Source organism: Caretta caretta, chromosome 11 (genome assembly GCF_965140235.1).
Source record: "Caretta caretta isolate rCarCar2 chromosome 11, rCarCar1.hap1, whole genome shotgun sequence".
In the NCBI taxonomy this organism is placed as follows: domain Eukaryota; kingdom Metazoa; phylum Chordata; order Testudines; family Cheloniidae; genus Caretta; species Caretta caretta.
In genome coordinates, this window is record NC_134216.1 from 22,927,757 (window position 1) to 22,946,033 (window position 18,277).

An 18,277-nucleotide genomic window follows, 5' to 3' on the forward strand; every position below is an offset into this window, starting at 1 on the left:
GACCAAAACTCAAACAGAAGCTTTGTCTAAGGTATAAATGCAGCTACCTTGGGTATGGTGGTTTTTAAGACAAATCTGAAGAAATAAAATATTTTACAATATCTATTTTCAACAAGCTCATCACATTAAGACAATAGATGAGGCCAAAGAGCTTCAACTAAAAGCCCTATTGAAATTGTATAACCATCCTGTCTTTATTGAGGAAGGATGAGGGAATGCTGCATGTGAGAAATGATGAGAGCAAAATGTATTCATGTTAATATATTCTTTACAGTATTTAAATTCTGGAGCTGGGGGCCTGGCTGGTGCCTACATTCATGAGAAACATTCCCAGACTATAAAACCAGTGTAAGTATTTCTATATATCGAAGAAAACCCACAGGGGTGTTGTAAAGTTTAAATGTGAAAACAGTTCTCTCTTTCTCTGTCAAAATACACTGTTGCCTTTGTGACATTGCTGATTGATTCTGTTTTTCTGACTGAGGATAAGGTTTTAGAGGTTCAGATTCCAGGTCCAGCCAGGGCTGGAGTTCTGGTTCAACAATATTAGAATTTCATAAGATTCTTCTTTTGAGATATTGGCCCCAAATACTGGAAGTCTTCTGAGCTCAATATCTTGAGGGTAGGAAATCACAAGTATAATTTATTCTTGTGAGAATTCCCACAGTTTTGGACTGATGTCTTAAGATTCATTAGAAACAGAGAGCACTTAGGGAGGGTTCAGAATTAGGGATACATATCAACAATCCTCATTCCCAAATTTGAGGAAATTCAATTGTACAGTTCCTGTTGGACTATGTCTTATATAAGTAAGTAATGGTGCTTATGGTTGAAGAAGCTAGATCAGTATGCAACATCTAATATTTTTGCCTTCCCTCCTCCCCGCCCAAAGAAAATGGATGAATGTGACCACATTTGAAAAAATTAACTAAAAGTTGATTTTTTCCCCTCAGAGGAGATAGGAATAGAGCTCTGTACATCCTTTCAGTTTTGTTTCACAAAGGTTCATGATATCTTTTTTCCATTTCAGTCCATTTGATTTTCATCTTGTGACTTTTGCTTTCAGTTTGTGGTTAGAATGAATCAGTTTTATGCAGTCAAACCAACCAAGTGGCATTCAAATTTCAAACCTCAGGGAGTTTTTAAACGAACATAGGCTGAGTTTAAATGCCTAGTCAAGCCAATATGTACTTTCAGAAGTAATTCACTGACATGAGTGGGATGAGAGAGACAAGGTGGCTGAGGTAGTATCTGTTATTGGACCAACTTCTGTTGGTGAAAGAGACAAGCTTTCAAGCTTACACAGAGTTTTTCTTCAGCTCTGTGTAAGCTCAGAAGCTTGTCTCTTTCACCAACAGAAGTTAGTCCAATAACCAATATTACCTAACCCACCATCTCTCTCTAATATCCTGGGACCAGCATGGGTATAATAACACTGCAAACTTGAATGGGATTACTCATGTGAAGAAGGATTATCTGTATCCTCAAGTAGTTTGCCAGGGTTATGGGCTAAGACCACAGTGCTACAATGAGCTCCACATCTGCAGCCCCTGATGTCTGTATGGAGTCCCATTGAAATTAGTGAGGTGTGGGGTTCCATCTGCTCAGAGTTCATTGCAGGAGCAGAGGCCTAATTTGTTTAAAAACAAAAACATCCAACCCATAACATGAAACCAATAAAAAATTGTGTAGATTGTTGTTTTCTTGCATCTCTAATATGGAATTGCTTAAATCTTCTGTTTGTCCCTAAATTATAAATAGTAGTATATGACGGTATTGAAATTAAAAGTGTATATGCAGGGAGAGATATTTCAGATTACATTACAGAAAGTAAGTGCTCATGCATGCCCTAAAATGGATTGTGATTTCCAGTTTTTGTTAACGGAAGGGGTTTTTTAATTGGCAATTTCACTTTTCAGCTATACTCTAAATACTGGCTAATACAAGTTCAGGCAACAGTTAATTAACCTCATTTTATTCTAAACTGGTGACTGAGAATTTTAGTAAATTATAATAGTTTTAAACTCCATTAACACATACATGTGCACCCCCTAAATAGGTCATCTTCTTGGACTCTGCTTTCAGGTTTACATGCAATCTAATAAGAGGAAACAGTTATAACATTAAAAGTAAGTAACCCTAATCATGTCTAAAAGACTGTTTAGTGTAAACAAAATACAACAAATTTTCTTTTAAAATGTAAACACTGAGTACCTTTCTTGGACCTGAAGAAGAGCTTTGTCTAAGCTCAAAAGCTTGTCCTTTCCACCAACAGAACTTGGTCCAATAAAAGATATCTCACCCTTTTAAGTTCCCTTTTAAAGTTAGACTTTAAAAATAAAAATCTGAGTCTGTGGTTGGTGAACAAAATCAAAGACTGTTTTAGCTCTGATTAATAGTTCTCTAACTGTGGCATGCTTTCATTATAATATCTACTTTTAAAGCTAGGAAGCATTAGATCTGTTTTCTCAAAGACTTTTTAATTCATGTAAAGCTATATTCTCTGAACAGAGGTTGGCTGCATACAAAGAAATACTTGTTAAAAATGTTATATAGATGCTGTCATGTTTAAAAATAGTCGGATTGTGATTTTTTTTAATACATCAATAAATGTAAACAGTACTTTTCTGATGTAACACCTGGAGAAATTGCTGGTACTTATTTTTATTTTAGCTGGGACAAGGAAAACTAAATCTAGTTTCAAAGAGAAATAATATTATTATAACCAGTTGCATTACATTATGTGCAGCTCCTAGGCTGTCTAGACTCTTAATAGATAACACAATATTGCTGATTGGTTCTTGGAATCATCTCAATTGCTCACAACAGAGAACCCATTGTAGGGCGTGCAGCCATTTATAAACTGATCATCACAAGTTTTTATTTGCTTGAGGCCAACACCAGCAAAACTGGATGCTCTTCTGAACTATTCCACCCAGTACTTCTCTCCCACATTTTCGGTGTCCCATCTTTCTTTCTCCCTCATTACTATTTTCCTTGAACTACATGCTCTTTGTCCTCTCTGTATATGTCCCCTCTCCTTCACTCAAAAGATTAACTCATCTGCTCGAAAAGATGCACCTTCCGTTCCCTACTCCTTAACCTCCCACTAGGCTTTCAGGTCTGAAAAACAAACAAACTACCTAGCCCATCTCTGCACTTTTCCATCACTCTAGGCCTGGTCACGTTTTTATGGTCCTTGGGGTTTTCCCAACAGAACACACAGAATAGCCATCTCTTATTGCTGCTGTGTTCAAGAGTACTCTTAGGCTTTACCCAGTCAAATACACACAATGCAGTCTGGCACTAATGTGGCCATGGCTGCTGGATCCTACAAGGATCTTCAAGCCTATTTGGGGTGGGTGGGAGAAGAAAGGGGTCAGGGTCTCATAGGGGGAAGATGTTGGGGACAGGAGAGAGGAAAGGGACTTTGTAGTGAGCCGTCTGGAGACACAGAGTGGGAAGAGTGATTTACATTTGGGGGTATGTGTGAAAAAGAGACACATAGGGGATTGGATCCCTTTCCTGAGCTTTTGAAACCTTAGTAAATGCACCAGCTTGAATTTGTGGAATGGGCTAAGATTAGAGTTTGTTACTGAACCAATTTCCCCATACATAGTCATTAAGTCCTGTACTATGCTGAGATAAATGAACATTTTAAAGTATAAATATAGCTACATGTTACATACTTTTCCAACCTGTGACCCGCTGTATACATTGCAGATGGCGCTGAAGCCAAACTGTGGGTCTAAGCACCACAGAACTTTGAAGTTCAGATCAAGATCTGCATCTGAAATTTGAGGGGAGGCCCTATCTTTATCTCTATAACAGGCTCGAATCAGAATTCAGGATCAGATCCGTGAGTCCAGACAGCTGCAAATGTTAGAGATGTAGAACTTTGGGTGCAAACTTTGCAACATGAGCCCATCTCTCAGTCAAGTTACTTTAAAGCAGGACGACACAAAGTCAGAAAAGCAGGACAGTGAAAAATTGTAAGAGTAATTTTTTGTTGGGACCTTAATAGCCATAGTTCTTTTGTATATAATGAAACATGGAGATCAAATTGTTTGTTGTTAATATGCCCCAGTTGCATTCCTTTTCCCCCCTCCCACATCACCCAGCCATTTCAGATTTCCAAATAAAGCAGTGATACAAAAGAGAATTTGTCTATGTCAAAGTGCTCAATTTGAAAGCTGATTCAAATGCAGAACAATTTGCTGTGTGGTGTACAATCAAATAGAGTGGAATTTAACTGTTAGTGAAGTTGCAGATTTTATGCTGTATCTAAAAAGTCTTTAATCGTCATTTGAATCAAGGATGACACCCAGTGGCCAGAAAAGTTCATTCAAACAGAGAAGCCCCAAATATCTTTTCATTTTTGTCTTTCAGCCACCCTGAAGTAGGTAATTAAATTCCAATCCAGTTGATCTCTGTGTCATTTAAATGATTTGACAGATTGTTTTTAACCCATGGCCAATATTATGTAAACCACTTTAACCAACCATATTGATTTCTTTAACTTATCTCATCCTTCATATTCAAGCTATTGACTAGGCAATTATATTTATCAAAATGTTTTATTGCCTTGTAATGTAAAATGTACATTCTGGCCATCTTTCAAAGATGAAGGTCTGAGGTGTATGCCAAAGGACCTCTTGCCTGTAATTAGCAAGTATAAATTAGAGCCCAAGGTAAAACCAGGGCACAGGGTGAGAAATGGTTTTGTCGTCCCGCAAAACTTTTTGAAATTTCAACATTTTTTCCTCTTCCACATCAGGTGGAAAACAAGAGAGAGCAAGAGAGACCAACCCTAACAGCTAATAGCCTGATGGTCAGGCCACTAATCTGGGAGATGGGACACCCACATCCAAGTCCTTCTCGGCCTACTGTAGACCAGGAACTTGACTGAAGATCTTCCACATCCCAGATGAGTGCCCTGATCATCAGGTTGCTGGCTATTCCGGGATGGGTTTCTTTCAATCTCTCCTTTTGGAGCTGTTCCACTTTCCATATATAAGTAAACAGTCATTAAGTTTCCCACATGAGTACCCTAACCCCTGGGCTCTAGAGTCAGTATCTCTCCCTCTCTGTATAAATAATTAAATATTTGCTGGGCCAAAGCAGAACAGCTCCAACAGGAGAGCATAAGACACAGACTGACTCTAGACAGTAGTCAGGGTAGTCCTGCTCAGCATTATTAAGCATCTTTACCTAAAATGTCAGATGGCATTTTTCTAGCTTATCTTTCCTTTCTTCCTTTAGTGGAAACTTTGTGCCAATTGACTTTTGATGTCAATGGTCGCTAGTCTGTTGACTTTGACAATAGTTGAGACCACTTCTGACACCAGGGCTGAATTTAGCCTTTCAATATCTGTTCCACCTTTTAGAATGCAAACTGATTCAGTCAGCTTGGACTAAGATGGTTTCCCCACATAGGTATACATTGACATTTTATAATGTAAAGAGGTGTGGTCTGTAGAGCAAGGATTGAGTGTCAGGACTGAAGCTGTATGATTTAACATTTGATTCCCTAAGTTTGGGGCTGCAACAAACCCAAATACTCTGTTTCTTTTTTTCTGGAGAAGAAAGAGGGTCTAATTCTGTAAATTTAAGGCTACAAAGGAGGAAATTTTGTTTTATTCCTGACTATACTACACAGTTGCTGTGTAGCCTCAGGTGGATCACTCAGGGAGAGATGTTCAAAGATACAAATGACAGGTGCCTAGCTCCTTTGTGAACTTCTCCCTCTTAACTTCTGTGCCTCAGTTTCCCAATTTATAAAAACTTACCAAAAGGATTGTTATAAGGAAAAACTAATATTTGTCAAGTGTCTGGAATGGAAGGCACTATGGGAAAAAAAGTATTTATATTGTAGTATTTGTAGTTATAATTGAGAAGTTTCTTTAACCGTTTTTTTTAACCCTTCTTTTTTGCTGTGCAAAACAACCTGACTGAATCCTGGGTTAGAGGAAAAGAAAAAAAATCCTAGCTGAATCCTTATAATAAAAAGTACAGCACCTTTTAATAAGATGAAAAGAAAATAAATGTATGTAAAGCAGCCATGAGAATAATAGATAAGCCTTGGCAGAAGAGTAAATAAATATTCTACACCGTCTAATGTTTAAAATGAAAGGATTTATCAAGCTTTTACCTGCTGCTTGTCTGCGCTAAAGTTGAGTTTAAAAATAAACAGTTTGTTTGATGTGGTGGAGGAGTGCTGTACACACAGGAAACAGCTGATACCCCAAAAGCATCTCATTTTTATTATAGAAACAAAATATCAAAGGAAAAACAAGAAGGCCATAGCTATTTCATACACACCAGGCTCCCACTTCGAAAAGCTTGGGATCTTCAAACAAGATCTTGGTTGTTGGTTTCTTGATTGTTAGAAAGGCGAGAATTCAACCTTTTCTGGAGGATTGCCTTTCTTTTTGACTGTATGGTCCCTAACAAAAACTCAAGGGCCTGGGTTCGTCCTCTTACAAAAACCTTATCCCAGTATGCCTTCCTGGTTTTAAGATGATTAAAGACCAGCAAATACCATCTAAGCTGCCTGATGATTTAGAGGTCCTGAGCACCCACAACTCTATTGACAGCATGCATATGCTCAGCATCTCTGAAAATCAAGCCTATAAGCTGTCTGCTTTGCATCTGATTGTTCCATCTCCGTCCCTTCCAGCTGGTAAGTGTTCCTGGCTCCTATGATATTTTTTACTTCAGTTTATTGGGTTTCTTATTACCGTTATTTTATTCCTTTGAGGAAATAAATGAGGAAATGCTACATAACCATATTTTGGGATTTGAGCCCTCAGTGCTGTGACAAAAATGGCTGAAGCTGCTGTAAAGATAATGCATCTGCCCATCTTTGGGAATAGAGTTATTCTAAGGAAGAAAAAATGGTTCTCAAATAGGGCAGTAATGTTGCTTAGTCTATGCTGGAAAAAACTATGGCTGCTTTTGTGAAGGTGTTTATATGGACAATAGACACATGGCTTGATTTTCATTGACCTTCATTCCTCTTGAGGCCAGCTGGAGCTGCAGATCTCAGCCCTTCTGAAAATCAAGCCAAAATAAACAGTAACCTGGCCAAAGGAAGGATGTGAAGGAGCACTGTAGGAGACTTTTGAGAAGCTGTGCTCAATGGAGCAAGGTCAAAAGTTAGTGGTAACTGATAAAAAAATGTACTGGGTGCAGTTTGTAGAAAGATTTGTTGTTAGTACCAGTGAAATCAAATAGTTGGGTAATGTAGCTGTAAGCTGTTCGGGAAATGCAACACGTGTGTCCTGAGTGCATAAACTATCCTAGACTATGACAGAAGTAAACTGTTTCCCTGCCAAGTCAATGAGAGCAATTTAGCTCCTTAAGCTAATTTAAAAACCAAAACCTAAAATCCCCCATGGAAGAGACAGTTTAGGAATAAAGGCACTGGCTAATTAGGTTTAATTGCATTGTCTTGGGACAAGTGATTTATTAGGCCAATCTAGACCCATGATGGGGCTGCAGGGGTATGTTCTTGGATTCGCCATCTGAATGGCAAATATCCAAGAGCATTATTTAGCTTTGGAAGGAGTTTTAGGTTATGAAGGAGAGGCTGGTTAATATGCTTTCCATCTATTCCCATTCTCATCTTTTCAGCTTTGGGCCTCCCATTATGTCTGTCTTCATCAGAATTACTGGTCTAGTTGATGCAGGGAAGGTGTAGACATGACATATCTTGATTTTATTGAGGCTTTTGACACAATTACACATGACATTCTCATAAGCAAACTAGAGAAATGTTGTCTAGATGAAAGTACTATAAGGTGGGTTCAAAACTGGTTGAAAGACCATACTCAAGAGTAGTTATCAGTGGTTTGATGTCTCATTGGTGAGACATATGTAGTGGCATCCCACACAGGTCTGTCCTGAGTCTGGTAGTATTCAATATTTTCATTAATGACTTAGATAAATTTGTAGAAAGTGTGCTTACAAAATTTGCAGATGACACCAAGGTTTGAGGGGTTGCAAGCACTTCAGAGGACAGGATTAAAATTCAAAAGGACCTTGACAAACTGCAGAACTGGTCTGAAATCAACAAGATGAAATTCAAAATAGACAAGTGCAAAGTACTACATTTATGAATGAAAAATCAAATGCATAACTACAAAATGGGGAGTAACTGGCTTGGCAGTAGTGCTTCTGAAAAGGGTCTAGGAGTTTTTGGTGGATCACAAATTGAATATGACTCACCAACTGGATGTAATTGCAAAAAAGCCTAAGTGTCTGGGGTGTATCAACAGGGGTGTCAATGTATAAGACCCAAGAGGTAATTGTCCTGCTCTACTTGGCAGTGGTGAGGCCTCAGCTGGAGTACGGTGTCTGGTTTGGGACGTCCCCTTTCATAGGAAAGATGTGGACTAATTGGAAAGAGTACAGAGAAGAGCAAGTAAATTGAAAAAAGGTTTAGAAAAGCTGACCTATGAGGAAAGGTTAAAAAAACCTTGGCATGTATAGTCTTGAGAAAAGCAATCTGAGGGAGGTCCTGATCAGTCTTCAAATACATTAAGGAATGTTATAAAGGGGACAGTGATCAGTTGTTTTCCAGGTCCAGGGAATGTAGGACAAGCAATGGCTTTATCTGTAGCAAGGGAGATTTAAGTTAGATATTAGGAAAAACTTTCTAACTATGAGGATAGTTAAGCACTGGAATAGATTTCCAAGTGATATTGTGAAATTACCATCATTGGAGGTTTTTAAGAACAGCATACACAAACACCTATCAGGGACAGTCTAGGTATACTTGGTCCTGCTTCATCACAGAAGGCTAGATGAAATGACATCTCAAGATCCCATCCAGCTCTATATTTCTACGACTTATTTAGATTTTAATATCCTTGGGACAAGGAATGTATCTTTCTGTTTATAAAGTGCTGTGTATATTTGTAGTCCTATATAGCCATAAATATATGGCTATATAGGACTACAATAATAATGTAGTCCTATTGTTGCAATAATGTTATCAGAGTTAGGTAAAATTGATTTTTTGTGTGTGCGTGGAATATGCCACTCACATTCTCTTTATTCTTTCCATGTCACCCAACAGTTCATTCCTAGACAATTGTTCACCATTTCAATGCATCCAATCACATTTCCGAAAATTATGGTTTTCCACAAACTTTTGGGGAACTGAAAGTTTTTAGTAGAACCTGTGGTAATGGGGTTCACTCACCACTCTGGCATCTCCTGCTGGCTGTCCTGGGGATTAGCTCAGTTCGCCAGGGTGCTCTCCTCTGGTGGTGGCTCACCGCCATCACTCCTGCTCTAGGATCCACATCAAGGACCGCGGCGTCCTCTTCAGCAACACAGACCTCTGGCCATGCCACACACTGTGCTCCCCTCCTTCCAGGGAACCTGCAGTCCACTGTTCAGCCACTTCCCTTAGTGGCTACTGCAGAGAATTGTCTGGCCACTTCCTCATGGCCCCAACATCCTCTTTGCCCTTGCTTCAGGGCCTCATCCTGCAAACCCCAGCAGCCATCCAGGAGCTGTCTCTCGCTCCCCCAGTCCCTTCTAGCAGCACTGCTCTGTCCAGGGTGCTGGCAGTTCTCTCAGCCCTCTAGGGACACAGTCCTTCCACTCTGGGCAGAGAACTTTCCTTTTCTGCCCTCCCTTTTTGTATGGGCCTGCTTGGCTGCTCCCTTCAGTCCTTCTCTGATTGGCTGACTCCTGTGCAGCCTCCATAGGGCTCTATTAACTGCTTAGAGCCCAGTGTGGGGCAGGCGCACCATCACACCTGTGAAAACTTGAGAATCCTATTTCATGTAAATCTGTCAGTGTATGTGTCAATTTTGAAAAGCATGGTCATGAGTTCTATTCCCACCTCTTCCACTAGCTAGCCTTGACATTTCTTTGCACCTTCATACATAACTTTACAATTATTATCTAGTCCATAGATATTATTACCTACATTTTACAAAGGAAAAAATAGGAAAGATGACTTGCTGAGGATCACAAAGTAAATCAGTATCAGAATTAGAGCCCAGGACTTTTGCCTTATGTCCCATGCTGAAATCAACTTATCCAGTGAGCCTCTTAAAGAAATCACCAAACTTCTCTGAGCCTTAGATTTCCTATCTGTACATGTATTGCTTACCCATGTGTGGCTGGAGACATCTCATGTACCATATAATTTTTTGGATTTTATGAATGATGTTTTTAAAATGTTGCCCTCTGCCAACTTTATTCCTTTCAAAAGGTGAAACCTTATGCTGTAAGTGAAAGAGCATCCTATTTAGAGCCATATCCTCTACAAGTTCTCTCATATCCAATGCTGATTCATCAAAATCAAGATGTTTCCAGGAGCCTGTTGGATTTTGAGTAAGTTGTGGTAGGCTGCATGGTTACCTGCTTAGCTGCTCAGTAGACCACCTGCAGACTGACAGGAAGCCAAGAGTTTGGAGGCCCTGACTTCTGAGCTCCCAGACTCCAGATTCTCCTCAGCTTGTCAAACAATTTGATGTGGATCCAGGAGCCTGCAAGCCCTGGCTCCCAAGCCCATAGGATACTGGCTCCATTGGGCTTGCAGCCTCCCAATTCCCCATCAGGCACAATAACAGGTAGCTGGGACTCTGGGAGCTCTGGGTGTGCTGGCTCACAGGCTTCTGGCTCCTTGACAGCCTCATCTCCTAGGACTTCCAGAGTCTGTTGCTTCCAGAGCAGACCACCAGATGACCTGCCTCTGAGCTGGGGAACACAGGGCTCCCAGGATCGAGAGTTGCGTTCTTTTTTGAATTTCCATTTCACAGCACATTCTGAAATTTTGTGGGAGTTGTTCCAAATGGGAACTACACCAAATTTAGAAATATCAAAATCTGACAGAAAAATGAATTACTTTTCTCTGTTCAGCTTGAATCCTGATGGAAACCAGCAAACAGAGCTGTAAACAGGGGAGTTTGAATGGGAGTTCTGTTGGAGGAGAAGGTACCGGGGGAAGGAGACCAAAGCCCTGAGGTAAGTGGGAAAGCGGGATACCGGGAGGAAGCACAGGCAGGAATGTCTGTGAGGGGAGGGCTCCTGCCTCATACTGGGAATGAGGGGCGATCAACAGGTTATCTCAAGTGCTTATATACAAATGCACAAAGCCTTGGAAACAAGCAGGGAGAACTGGAGGTCCTGGTGATGTCAAAGAACTATGACGTGATCGGAATAACAGAGACTTGGTGGGATAACTCACATGACTGGAGTACTGTCATGGATGGTTATAAACTGTTCAGGAAGGACAGACAGGGCAGAAAAGGTGGGGGAGTAGCACTGTATGTAAGGGAGCAGTATGACTGCTCAGAGCTCCGGTACGAAACTGCAGAAAAACCTGAGTGTCTCTGGATTAAGTTTAGAAGTGTGTGCAACAAGAGTGATGTAGTGGTGGGAGTCTGCTATAGACCACCGGACCAGGGGGATGAGGTAGATGAGGCTTTCTTCCGGCAGCTCACGGAAGCTACTGGATCGCATGCCCTGATTCTCATGGGTGACTTTAATTTTCCTGATATCTGCTGGGAGAGCAATACAGCGGTGCATAGACAATCCAGGAAGTTTTTGGAAAGCGTAGGGGACAATTTCCTGGCGCAAGTGCTAGAGGAGCCAACTAGGGGGGGCGCTTTTCTTGACCTGCTGCTCACAAACCGGGTAGAATTAGTGGGGGAAGCAAAAGTGGATGGGAATCTGGGAGGCAGTGACCATGAGTTGGTTGAGTTCAGGATCCTGACACAGGGAAGAAAGGTAAGCAGCACGATACGGACCCTGGACTTCAGGAAAGCAGACTTCGACTCCCTCAGGGAACGGATGGCCAGGATCCCCTGGGGGACTAACTTGAAGGGGAAAGGAGTCCAGGAGAGCTGGCTGTATTTCAAGGAATCCCTGTTGAGGTTACAGAGACAAACCATCCCGATGAGTCGAAAGAATAGTAAATATGGCAGGCGACCAGCTTGGCTTAATGGTGAAATCTTAGCGGATCTTAAACATAAAAAAGAAGCTTACAAGAAGTGGAAGGTTGGACATATGACCAGGGAAGAGTATAAAAATATTGCTCGGGCATGTAGGAATGTTATCAGGAGGGCCAAATCGCACCTGGAGCTGCAGCTAGCCAGAGATGTCAAGAGTAACAAGAAGGGTTTCTTCAGGTATGTTGGCAACAAGAAGAAAGCCAAGGAATGTGTGGGCCCCTTACTGAATGAGGGAGGCAAACTAGTGACAGAGGATGTGGAAAAAGCTAATGTACTCAATGCTTTTTTTGCCTCTGTTTTCACTAACGAGGTCAGCTCCCAGACTGCTACGCTGGGCATCACAAAATGGGGAAGAGATGGACAGCCCTCTGTGGAGATAGAGGTGGTTAGGGACTATTTAGAAAAGCTGGACGTGCACAAGTCCATGGGGCCGGACGAGTTGTATCCGAGAGTACTGAAGGAACTGGCGGCTGTGATTGCAGAGCCATTGGCCATTATCTTTGAAAACTCGTGGCGAACCGGGGAAGTCCCGGATGACTGGAAAAAGGCTAATGTAGTGCCAATCTTTAAAAAAGGGAAGAAGGAGGATCCTGGGAACTACAGGCCAGTCAGCCTCACTTCAGTCCCTGGAAAAATCATGGAGCAGGTCCTCAAAGAATCAATCCTGAAGCACTTGCATGAGAGGAAAGTGATCAGGAACAGCCAGCATGGATTCACCAAGGGAAGGTCATGCCTGACTAATCTAATCGCCTTCTATGATGAGATTACTGGTTCTGTGGATGAAGGGAAAGCAGTGGATGTATTGTTTCTTGACTTTAGCAAAGCTTTTGACACGGTCTCCCACAGTATTCTTGTCAGCAAGTTAAGGAAGTATGGGCTGGATGAATGCACTACAAGGTGGGTAGAAAGCTGGCTAGATTGTCGGGCTCAACGGGTAGTGATCAATGGCTCCATGTCTAGTTGGCAGCCGGTATCAAGTGGAGTGCCCCAAGGGTCGGTCCTGGGGCCGGTTTTGTTCAATATCTTCATAAATGATCTGGAGGATGGTGTGGATTGCACTCTCAGCAAATTTGCGGATGATACTAAACTGGGAGGAGTGGTAGATACGCTGGAGGGCAGGGATAGGATACAGAAGGACCTAGACAAATTGGAGGATTGGGCCAAAAGAAATCTGATGAGGTTCAATAAGGATAAGTGCAGGGTCCTGCACTTAGGACGGAAGAACCCAATGCACAGCTACAGACTAGGGACCGAATGGCTAGGCAGCAGTTCTGCAGAAAAGGACCTAGGGGTGACAGTGGACGAGAAGCTGGATATGAGTCAGCAGTGTGCCCTTGTTGCCAAGAAGGCCAATGGCATTTTGGGATGTATAAGTAGGGGCATAGCAAGCAGATCGAGGGACGTGATCGTTCCCCTCTATTCGACATTGGTGAGGCCTCATCTGGAGTACTGTGTCCAGTTTTGGGCCCCACACTTCAAGAAGGATGTGGATAAATTGGAGAGAGTCCAGCGAAGGGCAACAAAAATGATTAGGGTTCTGGAACACATGAGTTATGAAGAGAGGCTGAGGGAGCTGGGATTGTTTAGCCTGCAGAAGAGAAGAATGAGGGGGGATTTGATAGCTGCTTTCAACTACCTGAAAGGGGGTTCCAAAGAGGATGGCTCTAGACTGTTCTCAATGGTATCAGATGACAGAACGAGGAGTAATGGTCTCAAGTTGCAGTGGGGGAGGTTTAGATTGGATATTAGGAAAAACTTTTTCACTAAGAGGGTGGTGAAACACTGGAATGCGTTACCTAGGGAGGTGGTAGAATCTCCTTCCTTAGAGGTTTTTAAGGTCAGGCTTGACAAAGCCCTGGCTGGGATGATTTAACTGGGAATTGGTCCTGCTTCGAGCAGGGGGTTGGACTAGATGACCTTCTGGGGTCCCTTCCAACCCTTATATTCTATGATTCTATGATTCTATGATCTGTAGGTATGTATATTGGTATTTATAGAGGCTGGTAGGGGCAGTGTGCTGGGAGAGATGCTGAACCCTGATTAGGGGGCGGGGCTTCTCTGACTAGGGGTCCTATAAAGGTAGCCAGCCAGTCAGGCAGGCAGCGGCACAGACAGCTACAGTGGCACAACAGCTACAGCGGCACAGGAGCCAGCAAATAGAGCTGTAAACAGGGGAGTTTGGGTGGGAGTTTGTAAGGGGAGCTTGGGGGGAAGACTAAGAGAGCCAGGCAGAGGAACAGACAGGCTAGTGAAGGGAGTGTGTGGTGGTCTGGCAGTGTTTTGGTGCTCATTGGGGGTTTGTTTTGCTTTGGGTGGTGCTGTTTTGGTTTGGTTTGTGTTTTCCAGACTAACAGGACTTAGGTGAGAAGGCGATGACAGATACAGAGGCAGCAGTGGGAGTGACCCAAGCAGTGGAAGACACAATGAAGATGACTGGATGTAGAAGCTGCGGCATGTACATGATCCAGGAGGGGGTACCTGAAGAGAGTTTCGTCTACATGAAGTGCTGCCTGATAGAGCTGATGGAAGAAAAGATCTGAGGATTGGAGATGCAGGTGGAAACTCTGGTCGAGTTTAGAAGGGGGTTGGAATGGACGATGGAGCAAAGACATGAGGAGGCTCAAGGGAAAAGCTCAGACTTGCAGGTGGAAGCAGGACCAAAGAACTCTGAGGGGATACTGCTGGGTGAGGAAAGTGGACAGTGGAAGCATGTGACAAAGAGACCCAGGCAGAGGAAAAGGCGAGCTAGTGATGGAGAAACGGAGCTCAGGAATAGGTTTGCGGAGTTGGAAAATGAAGAAGGGGCACAGCAGGTGGTCACTGAAGGTGAGAGGGCAAGGAAGAAGAGAAGAGCAGCTAGCCCTATAGGAAGAGGGCAAGAGTCAATGGCTGTAACAACACCAAGGAGGATATGGGATGGGTTTCAGAGGATTGCAGGGGACAATAGGAATCGAGAGGACTTGCAGCCAGAGGGAACAGGGGATATACTGGAGAATCGCACGATCGCCAGGAAAAGCCAGGTCTATGTGACTGGGGACTCATTACTGAGAAGAATAGACAGGCCTGTAACAAGAGCTGATCCAGAGAACAGAAGGGTCTGCTGTCTGCTGGGTGCTAAGATACGGGATGTGGACCTGAGGCTGAAGAGGATCCTAACAGGAGTGGGAAAGTATCCACTGATTTTCCTTCATGTGGGAACAAATGATACAGCTAGATTCTTGCTGGAATGTATCAGAGGAGACTATGCCAGGCTGGGGAAGACGCTCAAGGAAATCAAGGCTCAAGTGATCTTCAGTGGGATTCTGCCTATTCCTAGAGAAGGGCAACAAAGGTGTGACAAGATTATGATGCTCAACAGATGGCTCAGGTAGTGGTGCTATAAGGAGGGCTTTGGGATGTATGGCCACTGGGAAGCATTCATGGACAGAAGACTGTTCTCTCGGGATGGACTTCACCTGAGGAGGGAGGGAAATAGATTTCTAGGATGGAGGATGGCAAAACTGATCAAGAAAGCTTTAAACTAGGAATCTGGGGGAGATGGTTGGGAGATGTCCAGGTAATGTCTATGCCGGATTTTAACATTGAGAGGGAAGAAAACGAAGTAAGAAAGGATATCGCTGTGGGTAGGAGAATGGATATAAGGAGGAAGGGTAGTGTACATACCAGTCTAATAGGTGATACTGGAAATAAAATGTCTGTGCCCAATTGGGTAAAGAATGTGAGCGAGGCCAAACAGCAAAAATTAAGATGTTTGTGCAAGGAGCCTAAGTAACAAAATGGAGGAACTAGAGCTACTGGTGAAGGAAGTGAAACCAGATATTATAGGGATAACAGAAACATGGTGGAATAGTAGTCATGACTGGACTACAGGTATTGAAGGATATGTGCTGTTTAGGAAAGACCAAAATAAAGGCAAAGGCGGTGGAGTAGCATTGTATATCAACGATGAGGTAGACTGTAAGGAAATAAGAAGTGATGGAATGGATAAGACAGAGTCTGTCTGGGCAAAAATCACATTGGGAAAGAAAGCTATTAGAGCCTCCCCTGGGATAGTGCTTGGGGTGTGCTATAAACCGCCAGGATCCGATATGGGTAGAGACCTCTTTAATGTTTTTAATGAGGTAAATACTAATTGGAATTGTGGATCATGGGAGACTTTAACTTCCCAGATATAGACAAATGCTAGTAATAATAATAGGGCTCAGATTTTCCTGGATGCAATAGCTGATGGATACCTTCGCCAAGTTGGATATAGCTGATGGATAACTTCGCTGAACCAACAAGAGGGGATGACATTTTAGATTTGGTTTTGGTGAGTAGTGAGGACCTCATAGAAGAAATGGTTGTAGGGGACAACCTTGGTTCGAGCGATCATGAGCTAATTCAATTCAAACTAAATGGAAGGATAAACAAAAATAGATCTGTGACTAGGGTTTTTGATTTCAAAAGAGCTAACTTTAAAAAATTAAGGAAATTTAGTTAGAGAAGTGGATTGGACTGAAGAACTTGTGGACCTAAAGGCAGAGGAGGCCTGGAATTACTTCAAGTCAAAGTTGCAGAAACTATCAGAAGCCTGCATCCCAAGAAAGGGGAAGAAATCATAGGCAGGTGTTGTAGACCAAGCTCGATGAGCAACCATCTCAGAGAGGTGGTTAAGAAAAAGCAGAAAGCCTACAAGGAGTGTAAAATGGGAAGGATTAGCAAGGAAAGCTACCTTATTGAGGTCAGAACATGTAGGGATAAAGTGAGAAAGGCCAGAAGCCCTGTAGAGCTGGACCTTGCAAAGGGAATTAAAACCAATAATAAAAGGTTCTATAGCCATATAAATAAGAAGAAAACAAAGAAAGAAGAAGTGGGACCGCTAAACACTGAGGATGGAGTGGAGGTTAAGGATAATCTAGGCATGGCCCAATAGCTAAACAAATACTTTGCCTCAGTCTTTAATGAGGCTAATGAGGAGCTTAGGGATAATTGTAGGACGGCAAATGGGAAGGAGGATATGGAGGTAGATATTACCACATCCGAGGTAGAAGCCAAACTCAAACAGCTTAATGGGACTAAATCGGGGGACACAGATAATCTTCATCCAAGAATATTAAAGGAACTGACACATGAAATTGCAAGCTTTTAATGAATCTGTAAACTCAGGGGTTGTACCGTATGACTGGAGAATTGCTAACATAGTTCCTATTTCTAAGAAAGGGAAAAAAAGTGATCTGGGCAACTACAGGCCTGTGAGTTTGACCTCTGCAGTATGCAAGGTCTTGGAAAAAAATGTGAAGGAGAAAGTAGTTAAGGACATTGAGGTCAATGGTAACTGGGACAAAATACAACATTGTTTTACAAAAGTTAGATCATACCAAACCAACCTGATCTCCTTCTTTGAGAAGGTAACAGATTTTTTTAGACAAAGGAAACACAGTGGATCTAATTTACCTCGATTTCAGTCAGGTATTTGATATGGTTCCACATGGGGAATTATTAGCTAAATTGGAAAAGTTGGGTTTCAATATGAAAATTGAAAGCTGGATAAGGAACTCGTTAAACCGGAGACTACAATGGGTCATACTGAAAGGTGAACTGTCAGGCTGGAAGAAGGTTACTAGTGGAGTTCCTCAGGGATCAGTTTGGGGACTAATCATATTTAATCTTTTTATTACTGACCTTGGCACAAAAAGTGGGAATGTGCTAATAAAGTATGCAGATGACACAAAGCTGGGAGGTATTGCCAAAACAGAGAAGGACCGGGATATCATACAGGAAGATCTGGATGACCTTGTAAACTGGAGTAACAGTAATAGAATGAAATTTAATAGTGAAAAGTGTAAGGTCATGCATTTAGGGATTAATAACAAGAATTTTTGTTATAAACTGGGGACGCATCACTTAGAAGTAACAGAGGAGGAGAAGGACCTTGGAGTATTGGTTGATCACAGAATGACTAGGAGCCGCCAATGTGATATGGCTGTGAAAAAAGCTAATGTGGTCTTGGGATGCATCAGGCGAGATATTTCCAGTAGAGATAAGGAGGTGTTCATACTGTTATACAAGGCACTGGTGAGACCTCATCTGGAATATCGTGTGCAGTTCTGGTCTCCCATTTTTAAGAGAGATGAATTCAAACTGGAACAAGTACAGTGAAGGAATACTAGGATGATCCGAGGAATGGAAAGCCTGTCTTATGAAAGGAGACTCAAAGAGCTTGGCTTGTTTAGCCTAACCAAAAGAAGGCTGAGGGGAGATATGATTGCTCTCTATACATATATCAGAGGGATAAACTCTCACAGAGGGAGAAGAAT

At 42.2% G+C, this 18,277-nt stretch overlaps 1 protein-coding gene across 8 annotated transcripts in view; it reads left to right on the forward strand.

The window, feature by feature from the left end:
• The window catches only part of KYNU (kynureninase), a 181,539-nt gene that overhangs the window by 138,869 nt on the left and 24,393 nt on the right, over positions 1–18,277 (forward strand). For 4 of the 8 annotated variants that reach the window (XM_075117814.1, XM_048869829.2, XM_048869828.2 and 1 more), the window contains one exon: positions 275–348. In XM_075117814.1, coding sequence (XP_074973915.1) covers positions 275–348 — 74 coding nt within the window. Of the gene's footprint in view, positions 1–274; positions 349–2,085; positions 2,130–6,270; positions 6,683–10,234; positions 10,357–10,884; positions 10,990–18,277 lie in introns of all 8 variants that reach the window. The other 4 variants (XR_012664351.1, XR_012664349.1, XR_012664350.1 and 1 more) reach the window with 4 other exon arrangements.